Source organism: Procambarus clarkii, chromosome 20, assembly GCF_040958095.1.
Source record: "Procambarus clarkii isolate CNS0578487 chromosome 20, FALCON_Pclarkii_2.0, whole genome shotgun sequence".
In the NCBI taxonomy this organism is placed as follows: Eukaryota; Metazoa; Arthropoda; class Malacostraca; order Decapoda; family Cambaridae; genus Procambarus; species Procambarus clarkii.
Window position 1 is genome coordinate 46,841,166 of NC_091169.1, and position 27,440 is coordinate 46,868,605.

The window sequence follows — 27,440 nt, forward strand, 5'->3', positions numbered from 1 at the left end:
GTTTCCGGCTGAGGCGAGACTCGCCGCTCCGCCGGCAACCATTGCTGCCTCAGACTCCGTCGGGGGCGGTCGATCTTTTGCTCCCTCCAAGGTATGGATCTGTCTTTTGGGCCCCCCCTTTTTTCCAAGCTGTGTACGTATCTTGTGGCACGAAGTGGAAGCAATATTTCCTAGTGTTTGTGTGCAATCTTGGCAGTGTTGTTGTTTGTTCCGCGTGTTTACTGGATGATGAAACTTGGTAAATAATGTCAAGATCAGGTCGTATAGGTGCGAAAAAGGTTAGAGCGGGCTTATAGAAAATGGATGTCATCTGTATTCAAGGGGAAACTTAAGTGTGTGTGTGTGAAATGTTTCTACGCTAACTTCAGTTTTTCGTAACGACCGCTATACCACAAGTGCGATTAAGCCGGTGAGATGTCAAAGGTAATCCCTGAGGATATTTTCAGATGTACTTTATAAAGTGTTGCAGTGTTTTGGTATTTACGTCTTCTGCAGGTAAGATATATCATGTATTTGTTACCCAATGGGTGAAAAAGGACCATTAGGGGGCTTTTTTGATATCTCCCAATTTGAACAAGACCATTTCAAATAAGTGATCTTGTTTGATATCTACCAATTTGTTCTGTAAAAAAATTATTTGTCTTGGTGAAATCTTGCTTAAAACGTTAAAGGGTAGATCGCCATATTATCCGCAATTCTCTAATTTGAGGATAAACGTTCAGAAGGTTCTTTAGGAATGGGATGAAAAGCAGTTATATTTTTTTTTTTTACTCAGCGATCTGATGACCAAACCACACGTCAGAAAGTAAAAAAAAAAAGACGACTTTTCGGTCCATCCTGGACCATTATCAAGTCCTGTAACAGAAGAGAGGAAGGTGTATAAGCAAATATATATAAAGTATCTCGACGATTTATTTTTATGCTAAAGTATTGTAGTTATTATTGATATGCTACGAACTTTTTTTGTGTGTTGATAATCTGAGGAGCGAGATTATTAGATATGTATAGATCAGTCAAATTAATTTATCGTGAAGGGGGTAATTTATTATATTCAGTAAACCATTGACTTGTGTATAAAATAGCTAGTTTTGGATATACAGTATATAAAACTAGCCTCTTCGTAGTTTGAGGCTTGTGTATCTTAGAGGTACACGTAATGATAAAATGATCGCTATGCATAGTGTAATTACCTAAGTGTAGTTACAGGATGAGAGCTACGCCCGTGGTGTCCCGTCTTCCCAGCACTCTGTCATATAAAGCTTTGAAACTACTGACGGTCTTGGCCTCTACTACCTTCTCAATGTCAATTAATAGTCAAGAGTGTAGAGCTATGTTGTCTAGTTTGCTTCTGGCAATGTGTTGGTATTAATCAGCAAATTATACTTTAATATTTCCATGTGTTGGGGTTAAGATTGTTGTACGAACTGGACCCATTTACATTAACGTCATTGGATCCAATATGCGTGTTTAGCATTAACATCAGCCAGGAGCGAATGGATGATAATGAGATCGGGGGTAAGTGTTAGGTGTGGGTTTTGTAATGTGAAGGACATAGGATGTGCAGTAGTGCATTGAAAGATAATACTGTTTTAGGCTGTGGATATTCGTTTTGCATGTCTGGCCGCCGGCGTTGACTTGTGTACATGTCTGTACGATGAATGCACAAGTCTCGGTAGTGTAGTTGGGGTTCGTCCTCGTCTCACAATCGGAAATTCAAGATTCGAATCACGGGCTGGACAGAAATAAGCCCGTCCTTCAAACAAAGACCCAGAGTACATTCCATGCACCCGCCAAACCCCCTGTTTATGAATGAAAAACGGTTTACTCGCGACTCACAACTGTTGACGTCCGAACACTTCCGGAACAAATGCTTCGCTGGCGACTTTTGTTCAAACTACAACCCTGTAAATGTTTTACCCACGTACTTGAAATATAATCGCGAACAGAACCTTAACACCTAACCTAACCAATGCTTAAATATGCACAATATGCTAATAAATAATAATATGAATTTATATTTTAGAAAAGTTCTGTTTTGAATAAACCTTACCGTTGCACATAGGTTTTCGGGGTAAAAATGTGAGTCTATTAATGTTCCAGATTAACACCTCTAACTGTTTATTAACGTTGTTATCCTTTTAAAGGACCTGGTTGTATTGAGAGCCGTGGCTTAAATACATAGGTAAACCCAGTATGTACGTAGGCAATACTGCCTGCATGCCGTATTCAGAATGCCTATATGCCGTAGGCATGTAGGCATTCTGAATTTGTAGGAATTTTGAATATTTAAGTAACTTATATTGTGACTCAAGTAAGGGTATTGGGTAAACTGGGGTTAAACACTCACTAATGGTTAAGGGTGTCGAATGTCGACCAAAAAATTAAAGTTATACTGGCGAAGCAGAAAGGCTGGAGCGAAATTATAGCTGGGTATTTCTCCATTTTTAACAATGCATCGCTCATAACAATATATGGAGTCAACAATATGACGCCCGTGGCACTTTGCGGCATCTTGGTTCCACAAGTATTTTGTTTTTTGTTGTCGTGTCTATTTCGTCTGGCCTTTATTGCATGTGAACATTCACTATTGTAGTGAGGTGATAACTGCTGCCGCCAGCTGCAGCTAGTTTATTGTGCACCTCGCACACGTTCTGTCAACGGTTACGCTAAAGGATTACGTAAGGCACAATAGGCTTTAGACCATAGTGGGTGTCCAGCCACTATGCTCCTTCAGTGGGGGAATTTAGCTCATGTGCAGCTATTCTTCTTTTGACGCCAAGACGAGCATATTACACAGAAGGCTGGTTCAGGAGGCTTCCCGTACCTCTACGGGAAGTGAGATTAGTGAGAGGACGCCTTGCTTACTATGAAAAGGGGTTCCCCGTTAACGATTAGTGTCCAATTTTGTGTTACGGTGTACTTACGGAACTATATAGTGTTACGAACTATATAGTGCTCAGCTTCCAACAAGACAAAATATTGGTATTGTATTATCTTCAAGCTTAGCAGCAACATGAAACCTTTTAATAACATGAAAATTAATACCTTGGATGGAAAGGGGGGGAGGGGCTCGTGGACAAACCTATCATATTCATCTCATATATTGCCAGTTTCTGCTACGAATAAGTTTGAGAGTATGTCCAGCAATATTAATATATTATGTTAGCGCCTCGTACGGCTGAGCATTGATATCTCAGCTTGTCCTTGAAGTACAAAATGCAGATTTGTCTTGTGACTCACCGTGAGGCAAGCACAGTCCTCCTTGTCTGTGACGGCTCATGTTGACACTTAAGAGTGGTGTAACACCCTGGCTCCGTCTCTCTGTTTAATTTGCTCCCAACGTGTTTCATTCATTAGTAGGACGAGGCTATTGCACTTAACGTTATTTGTGTTTTTGTTGTTCATCGCTGTCACTGCAAGCGGCAGTGTCCAAAATTACTGGCCAGTGTGCTGCCTCCACGCCACATAGCAATACTGACTGCCACCCGCCTGGGAGCGTCCTCGGTAACTGCCTCTGTTGACAGTTTACACAATCCTAATTTTGGTTTTAGTTTTGCACTTGTTTACTTATCTAACAGTGACTACGAGGCATTGAATGTCTAACTCCTTCTACCAGCCATAGAGAAAAGCTTTGAAGGGTTACTAAGATTTTTTTCAGTGGCTGATATCTTAGTTTATAAATTGTTGTAAGTTAACTAGTCTTGGTTTTTTTGTTATTTAAGTAACATCAAGCTTGATGCATAATAATAATAATATCGAATACATATAGGTTCTGGGAAGGTGTACGTCACTGCATTGGTTCAGCTGGAAAAGTTCTGTTATAAAGCGTAGAGTATTCTGTTAGTAATTTTCAATGGGGTGGCCGTAGGAAACTATCTGAGGCAGTGAAAATTTTCCGCTGCTCAGTCCTGGCTCACTAGTAAGAAAATAGAAGCATAGAAAGCTTATACTATAAAGATCAACAACGCCAGCAGTGTGGTCTTGTATATATATATATATATATATATATATATATATATATATATATATATATATATATATATATATATATATATATATATATATATATATATATATATATATATATATATATATATATATATATATATATATATATATATATATATATATATATATATATATATAAAACATTTGCGTTTTAAATATCTGAAGTGAAAGGTTTTATTTCTAACAAAGTGCCGGTGATAGGTCATTCAATAACCTTCTGTGGTTGAGTGCTCAATAACTCATGACACTGTGCTGGTAGCATTGTAAATATATGGCCACATCTGTGGTAGAAAATACACTAAAACAAAAAAATCATATTAAAATCATCCCTTTTAAAAACCTGGAAACTGCATAGAACTATATAGGGCTCAACTTCTTAAGATACAATTGTACCATGCTTGTTTCTGAGCCAAGAAAACGTATAGATATAACAAAATTATAAATGACGGTAACAGAGTTATATAAACTACATCTCTTATTGATCTGTACGAGTTGGGTAGAAATAGGGGGGGGGGTAGAAATAGCCTAAGCTACTCTATCCCTTTCAGATGTATTTTTCTTGTCTCAATAAACATACTTGAACTTGAACTGTACGAGTTACCTGATGAGTTACCAAAGCCTATGCTCTCAAAGGAGCTTATTATACACTTAAATTTGTCTATAAACAGCCTAAGGACAATAATGCATCAGGAACCTCAACTCTGCATAAATCTGAGCCGAATGTAAATTTCATCATTACTTATACTATGCAAGACGAGCCATATGTTATCATCAAACATCATCAGGCTTCTAGATATTACAATGCTCTGCTATAAATATCTCTGGGAGTTTGTACTTCCTGCTGATGCAGAGTTGTCTCAATGTATACTCTCAGCCTAACTATTCTCACAGGACTAGATCACTGTTTAATTGAATGTGAAAAAATTAGAGTTTAGTAACAACTCTTTATTACAAATGGTAAAGAAATACCAACATATTTCTTACAAAGTTACATATTAACCAACATCTTTGTCGCGTATTTCAAGTCTTTTTCTAAACCCTCCTACAGGATGCGTGCGGGGTTTGGTGTGAGGCATAAGGGGCCAGATTCACTAAGCAGTTACGCAAGTACTTACGAACGTGTACATCTTTCCTGAATCTTTGACGGCTTTGGTTATATTTATTAAACAGTTTACAAGCATAAAAACGTCCCAATCAACTGTTGTTATTGTTATAAACAGCCTCCTGGTGCTTCGGAGCTCATTAACTGTTTAATAATTGTAAACAAAGCCGCCAAAGATTGAGAAAAAGATGTACACGTTCGTAAGTACTTGCGTAACTGCTTCGTGAATCTGGCCCAAGGGCTGTAAAACTCTGGAGAATTAAGGCCACTGCAATTGCTTAATGACCAACCAGCAAGTATACTTTATCCCTGAACATACAGTACTATAGGACCAAAATAATTTTAATTTATATACACCGAGAAGTGTGTGTGTGTGTGTATATAAACCCTGACGGGGTGCGGGGGTACAGGATAGACAAATACAAATGAAGATACATTGGCTTTTGTACAAATTTTGGCGTGTTCATAGAATGCATTCATAGTAGTACAGTCAATAGCTACAATATAATTAATAAGTTAGATAAATTCTCGCAAGAATACTTATTATATATATTGCATAGCATAATATGTATATAATTATATATATATATATATATATATATATATATATATATATATATATATATATATATATATATATATATATATATATATATATATATATATATATATAATATACACACAACGTTTCGGGCAATTTGTTTAGAATGGAGAACATAGGAGTTCAGTTCCTGAACAAATTATGTGACTAATCTTTCCGCCACCGCCCACAGGATGGGTATGATTGGAGTCCATAATAAACCAAATTAAACAAACGGTGCTCCGGCATTCCATGAATTCGACGGCATTTACACGAATAGGGACTAAAATGACCCATTATCAATTAAGTTAAGAGTTCTCTACCACAGCTCGCTGTTTACAGGCTAGGAGCTCTTCTTGCCACAGCTCTCTGTTTACAAGCTAGGAGCTCTTCTTGCCACAGCTCTCTGTTTACAGGCTAGGAGCTCTTCTTGCCACAGCTCTCTGTTTACAAGCTAGGAGCTCTTCTTGCCACAGCTCGCTGTTTACAGGCTAGGAGCTCTTCTTGCCACAGCTCTCTGTCTACAAGCTAAGAGCTCTTCTTGCCACAGCTCTCTGTTTACAGGCAAAAAGCTTTCCCTGCCACACCTCACGTACAGAGTAAGAGGTAGCACAGCTAATTTTACAGCCAAACCATATTTTGTCGAATAGATCGACTTAACATTGTTTTGATAGGGTATTGTAATTAAAAACCACTTCTAAAATAAGATATTATTGTTTTAGGCTTAGTAAATAACGCCAATGTAATCCAAAATCAATCATGCTAAATTTAATCGTTCCAATTTTTTTTCGTTTACATGGAAATTCCTACATGGAATTTACATGGACGTTTGGGCCACCCTACCGTACACTAACGTTTGGGCCACCCTACAGTAAATAATACATGACTTTACTTAATATGTAGAGCACACTTTGGGCTCCACGCGTGAAAATATATATGCCTTTGAACCCCCCTTTGAAAGCATTTGCCGCGTAGATAACCTGCCCCACTGACAGTTATATCCTCAAGGATCCCAGTGAAGGATCTGTGCACCACCTTGGTGGCGCCTATCCTCTCAAGACAGTAGGACCAGACAGTTCACGCTCCCAGTGTTCCAATAAGTTACGTTGTCATCCACTGGTATATTGTTGAAGTGGAAGACATATGGAAGGGTAGTGGTTGTGAGCGCTGTGTTATGAATATGAAGCCATCTTTGGAGACAAAGGGGTCGTGAGGGTTGTCTTACGCAAGGGCCTGACATTGAAAGTCATGACTTGTCAGTTATGATTGTTAGGTTTTCTTATTAATGATTGTGTTTTATCATCGTTACTAGCGGCGGTGGTGATTATGTTTACATATTGTTATACTGCAGTGCAAGCTTATCAACGTGTCCTCTCGAATAATACATGGTTTTTTTTTGACGTCAAAATCCCCCAACGGGCGGAATATGTTGTACTATAAATCATAGCGGTTCACAGGCATTCACGTTTTCTATTTGTGGTTTCGCTCGGTTAGGTTAGGTTCGGGTGTTGGTGCAGACCGTCCTCTTAATATACCGTCGCATTTTGACGTATACTCAACCTCAGACCAAAACTTGTACTAGCAAAATGGTAGCGGCTGGCGAAATTTACATACTGTCCCGTTTTCTGTTTTGGGTCCTCTGTTAAGGTTAGGATAAGGGCACCTTAGTACGACAGTTTCTTGGCATTGGGAAATTTGAGGAGGACGGGCTGGTTTAATACACCATTTCCTGTCCGTTGTGGCAACTCGAGATGACGGGCTGGATTATCGTGCAATAGTGTGATATCTTTCGTGTTATGTGTCGTGATATCTTTCGTTTTAACAAGCATAGTTACAATAGAGAAGTGTTTTAGAGTCGAGCCGTTTTTTTTAGAAACCGTGGACATTAACTCAGGCCACAGGCTCACAAAACAATCTAGCTCACCACTGTACCCTTTACACTGTAGTGTAGTAAGTAGGGTGGCTACCTGGTATAGAAAACGAACCTTTCCCAGTTTCGGCATCATTCAGAGGGAAATACTCTGACGCCATTTCTTAGTACGGCCAGTGTGGCAATCATATCTCTCCTGTGTGTGTACAGAGCGACTCCTGTCTTGGTGTCACCCCAGACAGACCCCCTCACCTTACTCAAGCAACCTTCCCTTCTGATAGCACGTCGCATTTTGACGTATATCATGCCGTGAGTGTTTTCATATCAACTGATAAGTGTTTTTTTTTTGCATAGTTTATTGTATTGAATATTATTAACCTATTTAAACTGTATAACCATTTACAAAAATACCAAACGTTAAGCATAAAGTATAAAAACTGATGTACACAAAAAATGGCTGACATGATGTCCCGTTTTCTGTGCATTAGGTTGGGGCATGTTGACCAGACCACACACTAGAAGTTGAAGGGACGACGACGTTTCGGACACAATCGACTTGAGAATGGTCCAGGACGGACCGAAACGTCGTCGTCCCTTCAACTTCTAGTGTGTGGTCTGGTCAACATACTTCAGCCACGTTATTGTGACTCATCGCCTGCATTAGGTTGGGGCACTTAAGTATAACTGTGTATAACAGTTTAGTGGCGTTAAGGAGCGCTCGGGCGGACAGGCTGCTCGTATATGTATACACACATTATAGTAAAAGCAAGGGGGAACTATCAAGGGAAAGCGCCAAGCCATGACGACTATATTAGCACTGGGAAGGGGGTCAGGATAAGGATTTGGGATGGGACGGGGGAAGAAGGAATGGTGCCCAACCACTTGGATGGTCGAGGATTGAACGCCGACCTGCATGACGCGAGATCGTCTCCCTCTACCGTCCAGCCCAAGTGGTTGGGCAAGAGTAAGCTCGTTCATGCACACACGCACGTGCGCAGGTACACACGCACGCAAGCACATATCCCGGTAGTACAATCGTGTTCTTTTTCGACGGACAGTCGAGAATTTCAGGTTCGAATCCCAGGGCAGGACAGAAATGATTGGGCACATTTCCTTTCACCTAATGCCTCTATTCACCTATTCAGCACGTAGATACTGCAGGAGTTAGTCAGCTTGTTGTATGGTAGCATCCTGGGCGGGGTCAGCAATTCCACCAGGGGAGGGGGGTGGACCTCGATATAAGCCTAACGTGTATGAATACACTCTGGCTTCCTGTCCCCCAGTTTTCCTACAAATATCTAGATGGGATGAGAGACTGAGCCGCGAAGACATTGATCCTCGGAACCACCTCAAGGTAACTTGAGGTGATTCCGATAGTTAGGTAAGGGAGCGAGAGGTGGTTAATCTCACTTGACGTAAATGCTAATAGGTACAGCCTGTCTTGTCGAACGTTCTCAGCGTCACTAGACTGATGGACTAAATTGCCCGAACCTAACCTAGCCGAGGACTTAGAAATAGAAAACGGGACATCGCATCAATTGAGCCAGTCACTGTGATATTTAGTACATCGGGTTTTTGGCCTCGGGGGGGATTTATACGTCAAAATATGATGTACTATTCGAGGAGACAGATCGGATAGATAGGCAGCAGGATCATATGTAACCCGCCAACTGAACCCTGTAAGAGTATAATAATAATTAATCATTCGTTGTGTGAAGGGGACAGGAAGCCACAGTGTATTCATACACGTTAGGCTTTTATCGACATTCCCCCCCCCCCGTTCCCCCAAGGTGGAATTCAAATCAAATGTTTATTTGGGTAAAGTACATACATACAAGGGGTGATACAGATTTTGATAAATTTATAGATGGAGCTAGTACATACAATGCCTAAAGCCACTATTTCGCAAAGCGTTTCGGGAAGAATTACTAACCCCGCCCAGGATGCAATTTCACAACAAGCTGACTAATTCCTGAGCACCTACTTACTACCATCAGGTGAACAGTACATTAGGTGAAAGGAAATGTGCCCAATCATTTCTGCCCCGCCCGAGATTCGAACCCGGAAATTATGTATTGCGCGTCGAGAACGCACGCATAATCTACTACCGGGACTCTTGGTGACACTGATACATAGAAAGCTCTCAGATATCTGGGAAACTGCGAACGTGATGTTAATATTCAAGCGCAATGACTTTACACATTGATATTACTAACATGAAACGCTGCGCGTACTAGTGGCTTTACAAGATTGTAAATACTATGCTATGTATTCTCTCTAACCCAATGTACCTTCTTGTATATAAATAAATAAATAAATAAATGTACTGGAACAAATAAAATGGTGATCTGGAGAAGACACACTTCATAGTTGAGATGCAGCCCGTGTATAGAGGGAGGTGAGGCATGCCTGATGAGCCTAACACAGTTATGTGAGTCACCAGATGAGGCTGGAAGGAGAGAAGTTGGGTTGATTGAATCTTCTTAATCTGTCTAAAATATATATATTTTTGAGATATATACAAGAGTTGTTACATTCTTGTACAGCCACTACTAGTACGCTTAGCGTTTCGGGCAGGTCCCTGGAATACGACCCCCACGATGAATCGTTCATTTTGACTCTTCCATGTAATAGGCTGTTAAGACACAATTGGGAAGCAGAGATAATATCTAGCCTAGGATGAAGAGCAACTAACAGACACGAGACAGAATTATAGTGAGAGGAAATATCAGGATGGAGGGAAGAGGTAAGCTGGGATTCCACAGAGCTCGGTGTTTCTACCTCTAAATTTTAAATTTTGCCTGATGGGCGAGTTTATTGGTCAACGTCACTCATCCTATGAGTGGACACACCGCCATAGCAGCGGTGTGTCCACCGTACAATACGTACGGTGTACATATTGTGGTACATATTGTGGTATTGTACATACAATAGTATGTACAATACCCCCCAATAGGACGAAAACCCGCTGGGTTGTTCATCCTGTCATTTGTTGGGTGCCTGACAGCTGAGTGGACAGCGCTTCGGATTCGTAGTCCGGAACCACTGAGGTTCCGGGTTCGATCCCCGGTGGAGGCGGAGAAAAATGGGCAAAAAGTTTCTTTCACCTTGATGCCACTGTTACCTAGCAGTAAATAGGTACCTGGGAGTTAAGACAACTGCTACGGGCTGTTTCCTCGGGGTGTGTAACAAAAAGGGCGCCTGGTTGAGGACCGGGCCGCGAGGACGCTAAGCCCCGAAATCATCTCAAGATAACCTATACCCAGTCACAGCTGGGACTTGCTTAAGTGTCTCAAGTGAACACCTTATCAAATAAGATTACGTTACTTACGTTACGTTACGAACTTACGTTATCTTCCGGGCGCAAAATGGGGGAATCTTTTAAGAACTGTATCTATATCTGACAAATGATAATTTACAATTGTGCATGATAATTTACAGTTGTGCATGATCATTTACGGGTGTGCATGATCGTTTGCAGTTATGCATGTTCATTTACAGTGGTGTATGACCATTTACAGTTGTGCATAATCGTTTGCAGTTATGCATGATAATTAAAAATTGTGCATGATCAGTTGCAGTTGTGCATGATCATTTAATTAATAAATTATTGTGTCGGGGGACAGGAAGCCTGAGTATATTCAAACATGTTAGGCTTATATCGAGGTACCCCCCCCCCCAACAACCAGGGACGTATTACTGACCCCGCCCAGGATGCATATTCACAACAAGCTGACCAACTCATGAGTACCTACTTACTGCTAGGTGAATAGCGGCATTAGGTGACAGGAAATGCAGCCCGTCCTCTAAACAAAGACAAAAAGTGATTCCATCCACCCGCCAAACCCCCTGTTTATGAATGAAAAACGGTTTACACACGACTCTCAACTGATTACGTTCGAACGCTTCCGGAACAAGTGCTTCACTGATGAATTTTGTTCGGACCACAACGCTGTAAATGGTTCATCCACGTACTACAAATACAAATAATCGCCAACAGAACCTAAACACCTAACGTAACCTATGTCTATATATGCTAATATATTATAATATTAATATATACTTGAGAAAATTCCCGTTTTGAATGTAAAAATTTATGAATTCGTCTGTGGGGGTCGACCGCTGGATGTAATGGACTTGAGTCGAGGACGGGTTGGACTGGATTACCAGAACCCTCCAGGACCAGAATCATTTACAGTTGTGCATAATCATTTACAGTCATGCACACTCATTTACAGGTGTTCACAGATATTTACAGTGTTTCATGATAATTTACAGTTGTCCACATTCATTTACATTGATTTAGTCAATTTGTTGTGATCGATGGATTAACTGTTCTCCATCTAAATGGAATTGATTTATTCTGATAGGTGTTTATTTGCAATGTTCAATTAGGACAATAAACTGGTGTATTGGGGCTTGTACTGTTAGACTTTTTACACAGGTTAATTAGTTGGGAAGTGCATCTGATTTATTATTGTATTGCAGTTTTGAATCAGTGTTTCTGCATTATTTAAGGTTATGCAAAACAACTCTAAAATGATGTACTATAAATCAAATTGAAAAATTTACAGTGGTGCATTATTGTTGCAGTGTGTGTGGTGGCTTTGCCAGGCTGGCTTCTGCAGTGCTGCCCATCCCCTGGAGAGTAGAGCCTACCTCTCAACTACATCATGCCTGTCACCATTAACAAGGGCCTTCTTCCACTCAAGATCCACTATTTCCTGAAATATGGAGGTAGGAACATTTTAACATCAGTACGCATCAGAGGGAGAACATTCCTAGATGACAGAGTCAGAGTGCATGGGGGGATTTTGTGAAAATCCTGTTCTGGATCTCAGGAAATCTTTGTGTGCTCAGTAGAACTTCAGGTTGCAATCCTTTTACCTTGTCGTGGTCTAGTCTCTAGAGTGCATACGAGGGAACACCCAGCACATAGGTTCGAACCCTCATCACAGCTCCTACAGATTTTCTCACTGATGCAGTCACGTTGGTGTGATTACTCTCATTATTATTAGTATTATTTTTATTATTATAGTATTATACAATTATTTATTATTATTATTATTTAGATTATTATTACTAGATGGTGCCAGTTATCTACAGAAATGATACCGTCTTGCATGATGGTGCTATTTATATGTAATCCCTGAAACTTAACAGCATGAAATCACCACTTAATTAACTGAAATTTCCCACTTCCTCCAATAAATGGGTATGGAAGTGTCGCTAGGTGCAAATGGATATTAGGTCTTGAGCGCATGTACTCACCTAGTCACCTAGTTGCCTAGTTGTGTGCCTGCAAGAGTGTGTGTGTGTGTGGATATTTAAGGGTGTAGGAGAATATGTTTATGGGTGTGATCACCTAAGAGTGCCTTCCAATATGATTACAATGCAATTACATTGGTATGCACATACTGTGAATACCAATGTGCACATACTGCGTGTGCATACCAATGTGCACATACTGCGTGTGCATACCAATGTGCACATACTGCGTGTGCATACCAATGTGCACATACTAAGTGTGCATACCAATGTGCACCTACTGTGCATACCAGTGTGCACCTACTAAGTGTGCATACCAATGTGCACCTACTAAGTGTGCATACCAATGTGCACCTACTAAGTGTGCATATCAATGTGCACATACTGCATGTGCATACCAATGTGCACATACTGCGTATGCATACCAATGTGCACATACTGTGTATGCATACCAATGTGCACATACTGTGTATGCATACCAATGTGCACATACTGCGTATGCATACCAATGTGCACATACTGCGTATGCATACCAATGTGCACCTACTAAATGTGCATACCAATGTGCACCTACTAAGTGTGCATATCAATATGATTGCATTGTAATGCTTTTTGTGTGTTTCCTGTGAATTTTATATATATTTTGTGTCATTAGTCTAACTTTTATTTATATAATGCATATGACTTCATGTAGATGTTAGTACTGTAATATGACATGCTATATTACTTGCTCTCATTAAAAGTCTCAGAATTGTTTGTTTAATTATTATACAGTATTTTAAAGCAAAAATCACTAAATTACAGTAAACAGGCTTCTTTGACAAACACAAAGACATGTTTCATAGTTTTACAGAAAGCAATGACACTGAACATTTCCATGGATTCACTTGTACATGATAAAATAATTAACACATTCATGGAGGATATCATATTGAGACTGTATATAATTTACATATACAGTAGATATCATGTACTGTATATAATTTGATGTTTTAAGTATATGTATGCAGTATTTATGCATATTTACTATTGATTGTACTGTATACAACAGTGATAATGAATGACTCCTCCATTATGTTGAGATGATTGCTACGTAGATCTATCACTACAGGGACCAGGATCCTTTAGTTAGATCTAAAAGGCATTTTTAGAAAAGTGTTTTTGATATTTCATCAATCTGTCCTCTACAAAGAATGTGTCTTTTTGCTTGTATGCATTACTAAGGCTAAAAATTGTTGTACTAGAAAATGGAAGCGGCTTGTGAAAGTGACGTACTGTTCCATTTTCTGTTTTGGGATACTCTGGCTTAGTCTGGTATGTGAGGAGAGGACGCTTTAAATTAACCGTTTTTTTGACATTGTGAAACCTTGGTGGACAGGCTGATTTGTTACACTTGGAAGGAAATATTATTTTAATGTTTGATTAAACACATTGCAATATTGTTTTTAAACTTAATTATGATGTAATGGTAAATGTCTTATAACTAATAAACAAATTACAGGTAAAGGTAAAATGGTCTTAAAGGTGACTATTTAAGTTTTATATTATTTTTAGAGAATATATGTAGTACTGTATAAATCAAATTATTTCTCAGCAACTATAAAAGCATTTCTTAACATTGTAATTTCTTCACAGGAATGTCGTTTTTCACATTCCTGCCAGTGGTGGCACGGCAGAAGGGCATTCCGACACTAGCTGTGGGCCTCATGTGGACGGTCACACCCCTCTCAAGCTGTGCCATCAACATAATGATGAGCACACTAGCCGATGCTTTCAAGATCCACCGTGCTCTCTTCTTGGCAGGAATGGTCACCCTCAGCACCTCCTTCCTTTCTATCTTCCTTCTTCCAGATATCTCTAGGTCATCACATACCCAGACAGAAGCAACAGTATCACTTCACTGTTTGGATAATATTACTAGACTATCTCTGTGCTCAAAAGTAAATGAAAATTATAATGCTTTTAGTTTATCAGTTTTCCAAAAATGTGCTGAAAGTAATACATCTGACAAATTGGCAAAAACAGAGGAAGATGTAATAAATTGTATGGTAAATTGTACTTACCCTCAAGATGTAACTTTGAATGAAAATCTTCTAATGCCTTCAGATTTAATTTTTAATCTTAGTGAGAAGCAATCTGTTTTCAATGTTTGTGAAAATGATACATGTGCTATTATTACTGGAGCAAATGCTTCACCATTATTGTCTCAGTTCTCCAATTTCACCTGTGGGGAGATGTATGATGCAACATGCTTGTACCACTGTGGCTCTGTTGACAGCCGAGACGAAAAAGGCATAACTCTGTCTGATGTGATCCCAACAGCAGAATTCTGGCTCATTTTCATTCTTTTGGTGTTGCTCTATGGAGGAAATGCTACAACCACCACCATGGCAGACACTGTGTGTTTCTCCCTTCTGGGTAATGCCCGCCATAAATACGGCCGTCAGCGCATGTGGGGAAGTGTGGGATGGGGATCTGTTGGTACAGTGAGCGGTGCCCTTGTGGATTACTATTCCAAAGGAAGAGCACACATCAATTACACTCCAGCTTTAATTATCTCTGGTATCTTCCTCACATTGAACTTAATAGTTTCTCTGCAGATCAAATTTTCTTTCTCTAAAAAAGATAAACTGATAGCAAGAAACGTTGGTAACCTGATTTGCACTCCCAAGATGATGATTTATATGGTATGTGAATACTTAATGTTTATATTTCATTGACTACCTTAATGTTATTTGCTTAAAAAGTTCATAATTAGTAAATATTCTTATATTGGAGTTTTGACATTGCTGTAAAAATATTTTGTGTACATTAATATAGTTTCCCATTGTTGGGGGACAGGAAGCCTGTACTGTACTGAGACTTATCATGGTCCTCATGACCATTAACTGACCTTCCCTAGAATGCAAGCCACAACTGTAGACAGTTCTGTATAAGAGCACAGTTGTCTGTGTCATCGACTGAGGCTGAAGATTCCAGGTTCGATTCCTGGGTGGGACAGATGGGGTTGCGCACGTTTCCTTTCACGTAAGGCCTCTGTTCACCTAGCAGTAAATAGGTACCCCCTGGAGTTAGGTAACAGTGAGTTGAAACCTTAGGAAGAGCATCAGTAGGGGGGGCAGTGAAACCTTGATGGTTCTGTCAACTAATGGAACTTATAAAATAAACCATAATAACCACAACCACACTACCAGTACTAGACTTAATAAGCATGGACTGTTTTACCCAACAGCCAGAGCAATTTTGTGTACTTTCTAATATTTCTGTAGAAATTAGTTTGATCATAGTAATACTAAGATATATTGACCACATGAATTTTTAATTGTGCCCTAGTTTTACCTATGTTAGGTATTACTGAGGAGTAATTGGCATAATTAGGTTAGGTCTGCTTGCCAAATTAGTTCAAATTAAAGGAAAATGCATCTTGTTCATTGATATGAGTGTCCTAGTAGTACAGCCAGTTTCATTCACGGCTCACAATTGAGAATTCCGGGTTCGAATCTCAGGCGGGACGGAAATGGTTTGGCACATTTCCTATCACTTAATTCCTTGTTCACCTAGAAGTAATCGGGTTCTTTGGAGATAGTTAGCTTGTTGTGGGGTTGCATCTTGGGCAAGGTCAGTAATTTGACTGGGGGGCGCGGGGGGGGGTGGGGTCCTGATATAAGCCCTCCTGAATATAAGCCCTCTGGTCCTGATATATATGCACTCTGCTGCCTAACTCCCGACACAATGAATTATTATTGTTATTATTATTATTTAATATCAATCAATCCATAAGTTAAAATTTAGTAAATTTGGTTTGTTAGCAACTCTTGGTATTAGGTGCAACATATATGTATATATTAATATATATACTGTATGTATATACAGTACTGTACATTGTATTTACACTTATACTTTATTTCTGTATTTTAACAGCTGACTGTCATAGTGGTGGGTTTGTCCATGGGAACAATGTGGACTTTCCTATTTATCATAGTGGAAGATGTAGCTCTCGCTTGGGATCCATTTTTCCCACACATGAAACTATTGCAAGGTCTTATGTTAGGAGCAGAGTGCTTCCTTGGAGAAGTTCCCTTTCTCTTCCTTTCATGTAAGAAAACTATGCTATAAATAAGTACAATATATACCTTTGCATACCATCAAATCTTGTAAAAATTATATGCTCATATGTGGCCTTTTGGAATTCTATATACAGTACATACATTTTTTTTTGGAATATTACATATGAATATACAGTACATATATAAGTATTTTTTCTGCATTTCAGCTTTGATCATAAAAAAAATGGGCAAAATCCCAACCTTTGCTTTGTCATTGACGGCATTTTCACTTCGACTTCTGCTGTACTCCTCTGTCACCAACCCGTGGTACTTCCTCCCTGTCGACCTGCTCCATGGGCTGTCATTTGGACTCTTCTATCCTAATATGATCAGTTATGCTAGCTCAGTGGCTCCAAGAGGTGCACAAGCTACAGTGCAAGGAATCATCAAGTCTATCTTTATTGGTGGTGAGTTATACAAAACCCATGCAAATTCATTTTTAGTCACTTCTTTAAAATAAAATCAGGCTGACTGTTCATGTTCCTGGTCATATGACAAATTACATTGAATCTGCTTGCCTTAAGATGCAATCAACGCTACACATACTAGTGACTGTACAAGAATGTAACAACTCTTGTATATATATTAAAAAAAAAGTATACAGTGTATGGTTTCAATAGCAGTGGGTTGTTGTTGAGTAAATCTAGTATCCCAGTTGAGCTTGATAATAGGGACTTCACTGTACAGTAGTTTCAAAGTATTGCAGTTTGTTTATATTATGCAGATCTTTATCATATGGGCTGTTCTCTAATATCACATTGGTATTTCTTTTCTTAAAAAAACAAAAAAAACAGAGTACTGTATTACCTTTTTTAATACAGTATACTGAATACAATACAATACAATACAATACAATTTTATTTAGGTAAGGTACATACATACAATAAATTTTTACAAGGATTGGTAGACTTATAGGTAGAGCTAGTACATACTTTCTTCTTTGTTCTTTGTTGAATATGTTCTTTGTTTTAAAATGTAGTGTAATTGTTGACTTCATTCAATTGAAATTTTACTAATTTCTTACAACTATAGGTATACAATACATACAGTTGTACAGTCTTTGTACATACAGTAATGTTTATATTATATTTGTAACACTAGTATTTGGGTGTGTAAGGCATGTTCAATATTCCTATATACAGTAATAAGAGACCAAAAATAGGTTACTAGCCAAGATCATTATTCTCACCGCCTTTGACATCTTTTTAAATTGCTCTCGAGCTGTGTAGTACCTCAGTAAAGTTACTGGATTTGTGTGCTTTTTATATTTTGTGTATGTAAAATATCTTCATTAAATTGTGTCATGAATATCTAATGAATGAATTAGATAGATAGGAATATGTGAAGTACAGACTATTCCACAAGTACTGTATTACTAATTCTGACTCTGCAGTTGCGGCTTTGAATATCAGTTTTTGCAATATGGTCATGCAATACTTTTGCTGAGCATAATTACAGTATAAGGAAGGCCATTCTGTTCATCGTGACTTTCATCCTCTTTCAGGAGTGTCATCTGGAGCAATGGTGGGCGGTTTGTTGGTGAAAACGGTGGGTGGATCCAGGGCTTACCTTTATATGGGACTCTTTGATGTTGCATTTACTCTCTTCTTCATCATTATCCAGTTCCTTATCTACAAAATAAGTTCAAGAAAATCTCAAGGTAAATATTAATTCGGTTTTTTGGTTGTAGTAAAAGAAAAATTCAATATTGAGAAATAGTGTATCATTGATGTAAACTGCCATTATTCTTATAAATTAATTATTCTTTTCTAGTGAATACTCAACTAAACTATATTTGTTTCTACAAAATATTCTTTAATTTACACTATTCTCTTCATATAAATGACATCCCATGATTTAGTCATTTATAGCTAATAGTCATTTAAAACTTTACTTGTTTAACATTGTTTTCAGTATTAGCAGCTACACCTCATCCAAGCTCATTCTTATTTTTTACAATTCTATCAAATTAGTGTACTTAACTTACCGTATCCACTTGAATTATTTATATTTTGCTTGTACCATGTTTACTCCACACCCTTTTCTAGCCATATACAGTATAGAGTATATAAACAGTATTTATATATATATATATAAATAATTATATTTTTGTATAGTACAGTAATTGTTAGTTTACATTATAATCTTCATATTTAGATTTTGTCTTTTTTATAATTGTTTACTTGCCTGTAAAGTATAATTATCATAAGTCACACATCAACCCTCCGTATTGAATACCATCAAGTGTAGACCGTGAATTTAAACCTCTTATCAAATACTGTATTAATAACAATCATCACTTTAATGATCAAAACTGCAAATATTATATGTACAGCAAAACTTGCCAATAATGTATTTGCAAATCAATTTAATGTATTAGTAATACAGTTGGGTTTTTTCTCGACTCATAATCAGGAATTCAGGGTACGAATCCCGGGGTGGGGCAGAAATGATGGGGCGCATTTCCTATACACTACCTTATGCCTCTGTTCACCTAATAGTAAATAGGTACCTAGGAGTTAGTCAGCTTATTGTAGGGTTGCATCCTGGGGAGGATCAGTAGTTTGACTCAATATGGGGGAAACATCAATATAAGCCTAATATGTATAGAGTATGTACACAGGCTGCCTTTCCCTAACAAGATGAATTACAGTACAGGTATTAACATAAATATAAGGTCTTAACCAAGCACTATTGCAGGATGATGTTAGTGAATTATTGCAAGCATTGCACAACAAATTCTTTTGTTATATTAACAGAAACTTGGCTAAATGATGATTCAACACATCTGTTTAACATGCCCAATTACTCAGCTATCCACAACTGTAGACCAAACCAGAGAGGTTGTGGTACTGCAATTTACTACAATCAGGAGCTAACATGCTCAGAAATGATCCAAACTAGAGACACCTCTGGTGAATATACAGTATATTTTTCCTAGTTCAAAATAGAGTTCTGACACAAACTTAACAACTTAACACTTAGAACTGTGTAAGGAATTCATAACTCAAGAGTAATTTTAACTGTAACCTCAGAAATTTAATAACCAACAAATTAAAAAAAAAATCAACTAATACTAACATAATATTGACCTATGCCAACCTGATAATCCACTAGTTGCCAGCTTCCTCAACTGTATGAAGTCATGCATTGCATGCTAATACCCATGATCACTAGAACCACAAGAATTACTCAAATGACTAACTCCACCCTCGACCTCATTTGGACAAACATAACATTTACCTGAATTTACCTGAGGGCCACTAATGTTAGTGGCCTCGATGAGGACAAGAAGGTGTGCGAGCCAGGAGTAATTTCTCCAGTACTCGGACTGCATGCGCCTAGGGTTCCCTTCCCTAGGTGCTCCTGTAAGTACTGCCCTTGGGGGCTTGTGGTTACCTTCCACAAGTCACCTTGGGCTCTACCTCCGCTGTGTCTTTTGCTGCTCGGTGATTGACTGCCCTTGGAGTCGGCTGGGGTGATTCATGCTCCCCTGTTTGCCTCTGGGTAAGGTGTAGTTTTCGTCACTGGTTGGGGTGCCAGGTACTGTGCAGCTAGTTATCATCTCTCATAGAGGCCGGCTCTGTTCCGCTTAGGCACATTTCCTCTTGCGGGGTATTTCTTTTCATTTTGTTTTCCAGACTGTGGGGGGAGTCTGCTTCTTAGTTTGGTCACACCCTTTGTATTTTGATTGTCCTCCGCTAGGCCCCCACGAGTGTACATGTCCCTTAGTTCAGCTTTAGCAGTTTGCTTGATAGTTTTTGGGTGCTGGTTAGCAGTACCCTGCCTGGACTTCCCTTAGTGAGATAACATGACTAAGGGTCCTGGGAAACCCCGTGGGGGTCTTTGGTCCAATGGACATGATCCCTGGGTCACGTCCTCAAACTCACTCTTGCTTCGTGCGAGTTTGAAGGTTGCTCAATGAGTTTGAGCACCTCAATGCGTGTTTGTTCGCTCCTGCCCTGACTCGGGATGTCATGTAGTGTGGTGCAGCTTCACGTGCAGGTTCCTTCCCTTTATTGAGGACTTGCACGCCTGTGGCCTGTTGGCTTCGGTCTTGCGTTTCTTTTTTACTTCTCAAGATGTCCGCGGACTGTCTTGAGGAGGACGTGGAGACACTTGGAACCGCACCTGGATCTGATACATTGGCCATGGGGGTGCGTGCGTCGTGCTCTTTTGAAGCTGTTCACGCTGATCCTAAAAGATGCAGTGTCGCTGTTTTTTTGCTTCCCGTCTCGCGTGTCAGCAGTCAGTGCTTGCTTCCTCTATGGAATCCGCTTAGGTCCTGGCTCTTAAGATTTCTTCGCCTTTTTGCCTGTTGCTGTTTGCAGAGTCTGCAGTTGTGCAGTATCTGCAGGCAGCTTCTTCTAGTTGCCATCCCATGTCATAACATGGATAACATGGATGGGATAAGTGTAGGGACAGATGTTACACATATGTCCCTACACTTATCCCTTACACTTACACATACAAATGAATCCACTAATTAATATGTAAAGTGTTTTGGAGTCATTGTGTAATTTGAAACTGCATCAATTTATCCTATGATTGAAATCTTCTCCATAATCTGATTAATTTGGTTTCACAGTATTCATGTTCTTTTTGGGTATTTGCAGATGAAGACGAGGATAGTGCCCCAGAAGAAGGTCAAGTTCTTGAAAATGGCATCCGTAAAACATTATATGAGTGTGATGCCGAGGGACAGCGGAGCATATGTGATCTTCAAACTTAGTTTCTGTATCATAAAAATAATATTTTATTTATATAGGATATTAAGGGTTTCATTACAGTTTTGACATATTAGATACTGTATTTATATTTTTTATGAAGCTACTAATTACATGTAGTATTTTGGCTGGACTTTGAAACTTTGATGAAAGTCTCAGTACTGTATCACACAGCAAATTATAATAATTTGTTATGCAGATTATGTTTTGGATACAGTACAGTACAGGGAGTCCTTACTATACATTGCCAAAATATACAAGTTTCACATATACTGTACAACACATTATTAAATTGGGAAACATAATTCATGTAAAAAATTAATTCTGTCTGTATCCATATTTAGGGCAACTCAGGAATAATGGAATCTTTGATAAGCTGCTGGTTTCCTGTCCCCATCTAGACCATTAGAGATGGTGGGACTCGGGTAAATTGTGGTAAATATTTTGTGTAAAGTATAGGGTACTGTAATTAAAAGTGTCGTTACAGAATGAGAGCTATGCTCGTGGTGTCCCATCTTCCCTGTACTCTGTCATATGACGTTTTGGAAGTACTGATGGTTTTGGCCTCCACCAAAAGTTGTTCCAACTGTCTAACACTGTTTGCAAAAGAGAACTTTCTAATTTTGGGGGGGGACCTCTGACTCTGGCCTATGCTTATTTTACCTAGCTACTTTCATCAGAGACACATATTTTGTATTCAAATAAATATGAGAGACAGACTATAATTGACTTTAATGAAACACCAATTTCTGGGCGAGTCCCAATGGCTCCCTGACACCCTCCTTCCCCTTTTCCCAGGGAGTCAGGGGTGTTTCCATCATCTAGAACTGAGGATGGATCACCAAACAAATCTTTGGCTGCCTCCCTTCTCTCTCCAAATGAGAGGGAGGTGAGGCAAACGAGCTAGTGCTTATTTCATTGTCAATCCTTTATTTACATTGTAGGCGAGTTCTTTTTGGGCAGTTTTCAAGGCTGCAGTCTAGCTTACACCCAGCAATGGTCTGTTCTGACTTTTGGAGTGCTTCCCTGGTGGTGGCAGACATGAACATATTCATAGTAATTTTTGTCATACTGCCACCACTCCCTGCACTTCTGTGAGGGGGAAAGGGACAGATTTGGGCTCCTCAGTAGGCCTAAAAGAACTCTGCAATTGATGGCACCTTGTAGTTTGGCATACTATCAGTGATAGTAGCTTCAGAGAGCCACAGGGAGCTTTCCCCAGAAGAGAAGAGAGAGACATAACTAAGTCAGAAAAGCATAACTGTGTATGAGTGTGATTTGTAATGCATGTGTATCCACCAGTGTATTTTGTCACAGAGGTAGATTATGGATTCAGAGACAGTGAAGGAAGTGACAGATCATTAATTTATTGATAGTTTGCTGATGGGTTGGGAAAGATGAGATGACCTTGCCTCAACAAATAACAATTGTCAGCTGTGCATTATTTAGCAGATGAATAATGGATTTCTAACTTGTACTCCAGTAATATAGTTTTTGTAATTTAATTCATTTATTTTATACTGAAAAATTAACCAGAAATATTCCCAGGAACACAACTCCTATTTACAGTACAGTATAACATTGTGCCTATGAAAAAAGTGGTTTCACTGATGAATAGTTAGGTCATTTTGTATTGTATTTATCAAAATTTTGTATTTCAGTACTGTAATAAATTGGTCGACGTGAAAAATATTGAGCGTTTTGTGAGATTGCGTTCCAATGTGATCTGTCAGTACTAAGAATGTCATGATTTTCCCCCTAATGTTTTCTATTCTAAATTGCTTTAATTATATACATGTTGAATTGCATATAAAATTTTAATCAAAATTTTTGTTATTAATGAAATCAAATTTGCTCTTAACAGAACTAATGAGAATTTATACATGATTTATATTTATTATGCAATAAAATGCAGATTTCTAGAGTGGACCCTAGTTTTCCCATTAAATCCTTAACCAAATACTGTAGTATGCAGTTTGCTTTTGTGGAGAAAGCATTTCTGTATAAAACGAAGTACATTATATGGACAATTTAAGTATACTGTGGAAGTATTATTGGTGTCTAGGAAAATCATGTACTGAACCAATTCTATTTGCCTTTTAATTGTAACATTTTATCAATATTGTTTTCAAGGACATGTGTAGTCATTAGTAATACAATAAAAAGCTCTGAACATAAAGGTAACTAGAGCATTTAGCGGGTCCTCTTATATAAATAATTACAGTAGTTTTGTATTAGGAAGTGACATTAATCTTTTAATACTGTTTGCATAATTCTTAGATTAATTTATTGCCATACGATGTAAATCTTTAATACTGATCAAGAAAATAGGCATTGTTTAAAATCCATTGTACTTATAAAGGAGCTTAATCTAAGAAAGAAGAATGTGTGAAAAGAACGAGATTGTCCATGGTAAGCACATACAATACTGTACATGTAAATGAGAAAGAAGGGAATAAGCAGAAAAAGTCAGCAAGTAAGATGATGAGTCACAATAATGTGACTGAAGATATGATAACCAAACTACACGCAAGAAGAAGAAATGTCGACGTTCGGCTCATCCTGGATCATTATCACACATCACATGTGACTTGATAATGGTCCAGGACCGGCCAAAATGTCCGTTTCTTCATCTTCTGGTGTGTGGTTTGGTCATCAGCAAGTAAACATTTTTAAAAATTAAACATAAAAATAACATGTGGAGCATTATACTCACCCTCATGAACAGATTATTTAACGAGATTGTAATTTGGAGCAGATCACCAACTGGTGCTGCAGTGTGAGTGTAACTTAAATTAAAGAAAGTATGAATGGGATAAAAGGTTAGCCTGAATTTACCTGAGGGCCACCATTTATTTAGTAGCCATGACAGGGACAGGAAGCTGGCAGTTTGTCAAATGTCCTCCATTTTTTCCGATACCCTTATACTTACTCCATGGTAGTGCTTTATTGCGAGACCTGGGCCAGCTAGTCTACCTCTTATAAATTATAAATGTATAATAAGTACTTTATGTACTTATACTTATATATAACAACTCTGTTGCATTTCTCCTGATATTTGTAATAACATTTTTGAACATGTTCAAAATTCAGCAGTTCATATAGTAATTAAATCACACATGATATTAAAAATACATAAACAGGGCTTCGTGTTTTCTTCTGAAATCTAGCTTTCATTGCCATTACTGAAATCTTATGTTGGGACCAATCAAAATTAAGAGTACCTTTCACAAAACTTATACATTGCACATGTATGTTAGCCATATCTTAGCGACATCATAACTGATGTTCTTATGAACCTAAATTAAATGCATACATGAAGAGATGGCAACTTCAATCATATAAGATGTTTACAATGTTACAACATTTAGGTTCTAAAATTTATTACACAGTCCAACTCTGATAAATGAAAACTCAAGGTTGTTTTCTTTCTCCATATTCATCAGGTTAAATAGATTCATTATATATTTGGAATACAATAGTGTATATAATTTTATAAACATTATGTGTTGTCTATATATAGAGTATTTATATACTGTACAGTACGTATATGTATTTTATTGAGCTTGTCCATATGGGCATTAGCTAGTTAGTTATTGTAGGAATGATATATTCAACCTGGATTAGATACGCCCCAGTGGGCACTTCGTTGTGAAAGCCGCTGACATTACATACAGTTTACTATGTAACGTCGGCCGCTTTCAACCAACTGTGCCTACAGGGTTCATGGTGTCAGTACTACTCTATAAAATTGTGTACAAAGTCTTGTATGCATTGTCATGTAATGAGTGGAAAATCTTTATTAATTATCGTGAATTTAATGTGAGTTTTGTAATTCAATGGAGTATTGAATATATGACTTTTGACATTGAACTGTGTACTGATCAGTACTCAATATGTGACATCCAGTCAAACTCAATGGGAGATTGATATAATTTCCTCTGATTTAGCTTCAGTTTTGAGGTTAAAATACTAGCCGACTAAATAAATGCTTTTAAGTATTACAATAAATGCTGACTAGAGTTTCCTATACATAATGTGATGCTGATATTGTTTGTGGCATCATGCCTAAGGCTTGTGCTGTGTGATCTGTGAGATATTATGTTGATGTTTTGTGAACCCCCCCCTAACATTGGGTATGCTGTGTTTTGTGTAGCCCCTCATAATGGGTGTGCTGTGCCTTGTGTAGCCCCTCATAATGGATGTGTTGTCTTGCATAGCCCCTCATAATGGGTGTGCTGCATCTTGTGTATCCCCCTCATATGAGTGTACCTCGTCTTGTGTAGCCCCTCATAATGGGTGTCGTGTTGTGAAAGCCCTGTGATACTTTAAATCAAGGTTGATGATAAGAGATGTTTGCCCAATACTTGATACTGGTGTCAAGTCTTGATGGTGGTTCATGTGTTAAGTATGACACACTTGACACTCGACTTTAGTGCTGCATAAAGTCTGATGTTGGATGGAAATTTTGTAGATTATCTGGAGTTTGACACTTGATTATCTGGAGTATGTGTCAGATCAGTATCCATATTATCTGGTGTATGGGTCACCTGACACAAGTGTTGTGGATAACCTATAGCACCAGACACTGGTGAGACCTGACACTGATGCTGTGAATGGTGACACCTGACACTGATGCTTTGAATATTGTCACCTGACACTGATGCTGTGAATGGTGTCACCTGACACTGATGCTGTGAACACCTGACACATGCAGTGAATGACCTGTAGCAACTGACACAGTGTGAAAAGCCTGTAACAGCTGGCAGTGATTAACCCGGAGCAGCTGACATTGATACATTAGAGGGCTTGTAATACCTAGCACTAATACAGTGAAGGTCTTTTAACACCAACTGACAGTGATACAGCTAGTTTTGAATGATTACCGAGTTGCAGATTCATTTGTTGTATAAATATTTATAAATGATTATAATTATTTATCTTGCCTGGTTCAAGCCTGTATCAAACATGAAAAATTATGAAGCTTACATTTTGTACCTGGGTGATTGACAGGTATGTCATACTCCTGTCATAAATATAATGAAACTGAAACTAGGTCCTGTTTGTATATTAAAAATAAAATAATATTTAGACTTATTGGTTGATTTGTGGCCTTTTTATACCAAGTAGATACTGTATTATGATTTAAGAACAGACATAATTTTTTGTTATTTAATATACCTGGATGACTACAATTTTGAGTTTTATACATATGCACACGTAAGTGAAAGTGAGGATGGGGGGTGAATAGCTTTACATGCACACTTGAAGGAAAGTGAGTGGGTGTGAACAGATACTTATGATAGATAAGATAATGTTTATTCGGGAAGATCAGAAGCTGGCCTGAACTAGGAACCTCAAAAAGACTATAAGTGTATGCTTCTAATTGTCGTCGATGGTGCTAAATGGTCTTTCGCCGGCCTGGTGCCTTTGTTTAATAATTACTTCCTGTCTTCGAAAATAGGAATTATTAGCAGAGATTACCTGAAAGCCACTATCTCTAGTGGCCTCGACGAGAACAGGAACCCAGCGGCTTGTCAAAGGTCCCTTATTGATTGTTTTTTATCAACTTTGCTGAGACATGCTGGACTATGTCAATACTTTCAGTAATGGAACAAATGACATTATTCCTGATCTGCACCGAGATTTATAATGTCGGTGTAGAGATTTACTGCACCTTCCGGTGAATGTAGTAGATTTGTAGAATGTAGACAAATGAATGTAGATTCAAATGAATGTTGATTCGGTGAATGTATTTTACCTTCAGGGTAATCCATTC

General features: G+C 38.4%; 1 protein-coding gene across 9 annotated transcripts; it reads left to right on the forward strand.

Moving 5' to 3' along the window:
• On the forward strand, nt 1-26,758 carry LOC123761619 (major facilitator superfamily domain-containing protein 6). Of its 9 annotated transcripts, none has more exons than XM_045747658.2 (8): nt 1-91; nt 12,154-12,297; nt 14,464-15,515; nt 16,750-16,924; nt 17,102-17,341; nt 18,439-18,594; nt 19,694-19,849; nt 21,551-26,758. In XM_045747658.2, exons 2-8 carry the CDS (start codon nt 12,234-12,236, stop codon nt 21,664-21,666), a joined length of 1,959 nt encoding a protein of 652 aa, XP_045603614.1. In that variant the 5' UTR covers nt 1-91; nt 12,154-12,233; the 3' UTR covers nt 21,667-26,758. The 9 variants fall into 9 exon arrangements, with proteins under 9 accessions (XP_045603614.1, XP_045603620.1, XP_045603615.1 ...); XM_045747659.2 differs by having other exon boundaries at nt 41-423; XM_045747662.2 differs by lacking the exon at nt 1-91 and adding an exon at nt 113-133.
• Nucleotides 26,759-27,440: the final 682 nt, after the last annotated feature.

What these genes read in the sequence shown, in the direction of transcription:
- LOC123761619 (XM_045747658.2), top strand. Translation starts at nt 12,234, where the DNA reads ATGCCTGTCACCATTAACAAGGGCCTTCTTCCACTCAAGATCCACTAT. An exon ending in CCAAGATGATGATTTATATG is followed by an intron (nt 15,516 to 16,749) that starts GTATGTGAATAC and finishes GTATTTTAACAG; the next exon opens with CTGACTGTCATAGTGGTGGG. An exon ending in TCCCTTTCTCTTCCTTTCAT is followed by an intron (nt 16,925 to 17,101) that starts GTAAGAAAACTA and finishes TCTGCATTTCAG; the next exon opens with CTTTGATCATAAAAAAAATG.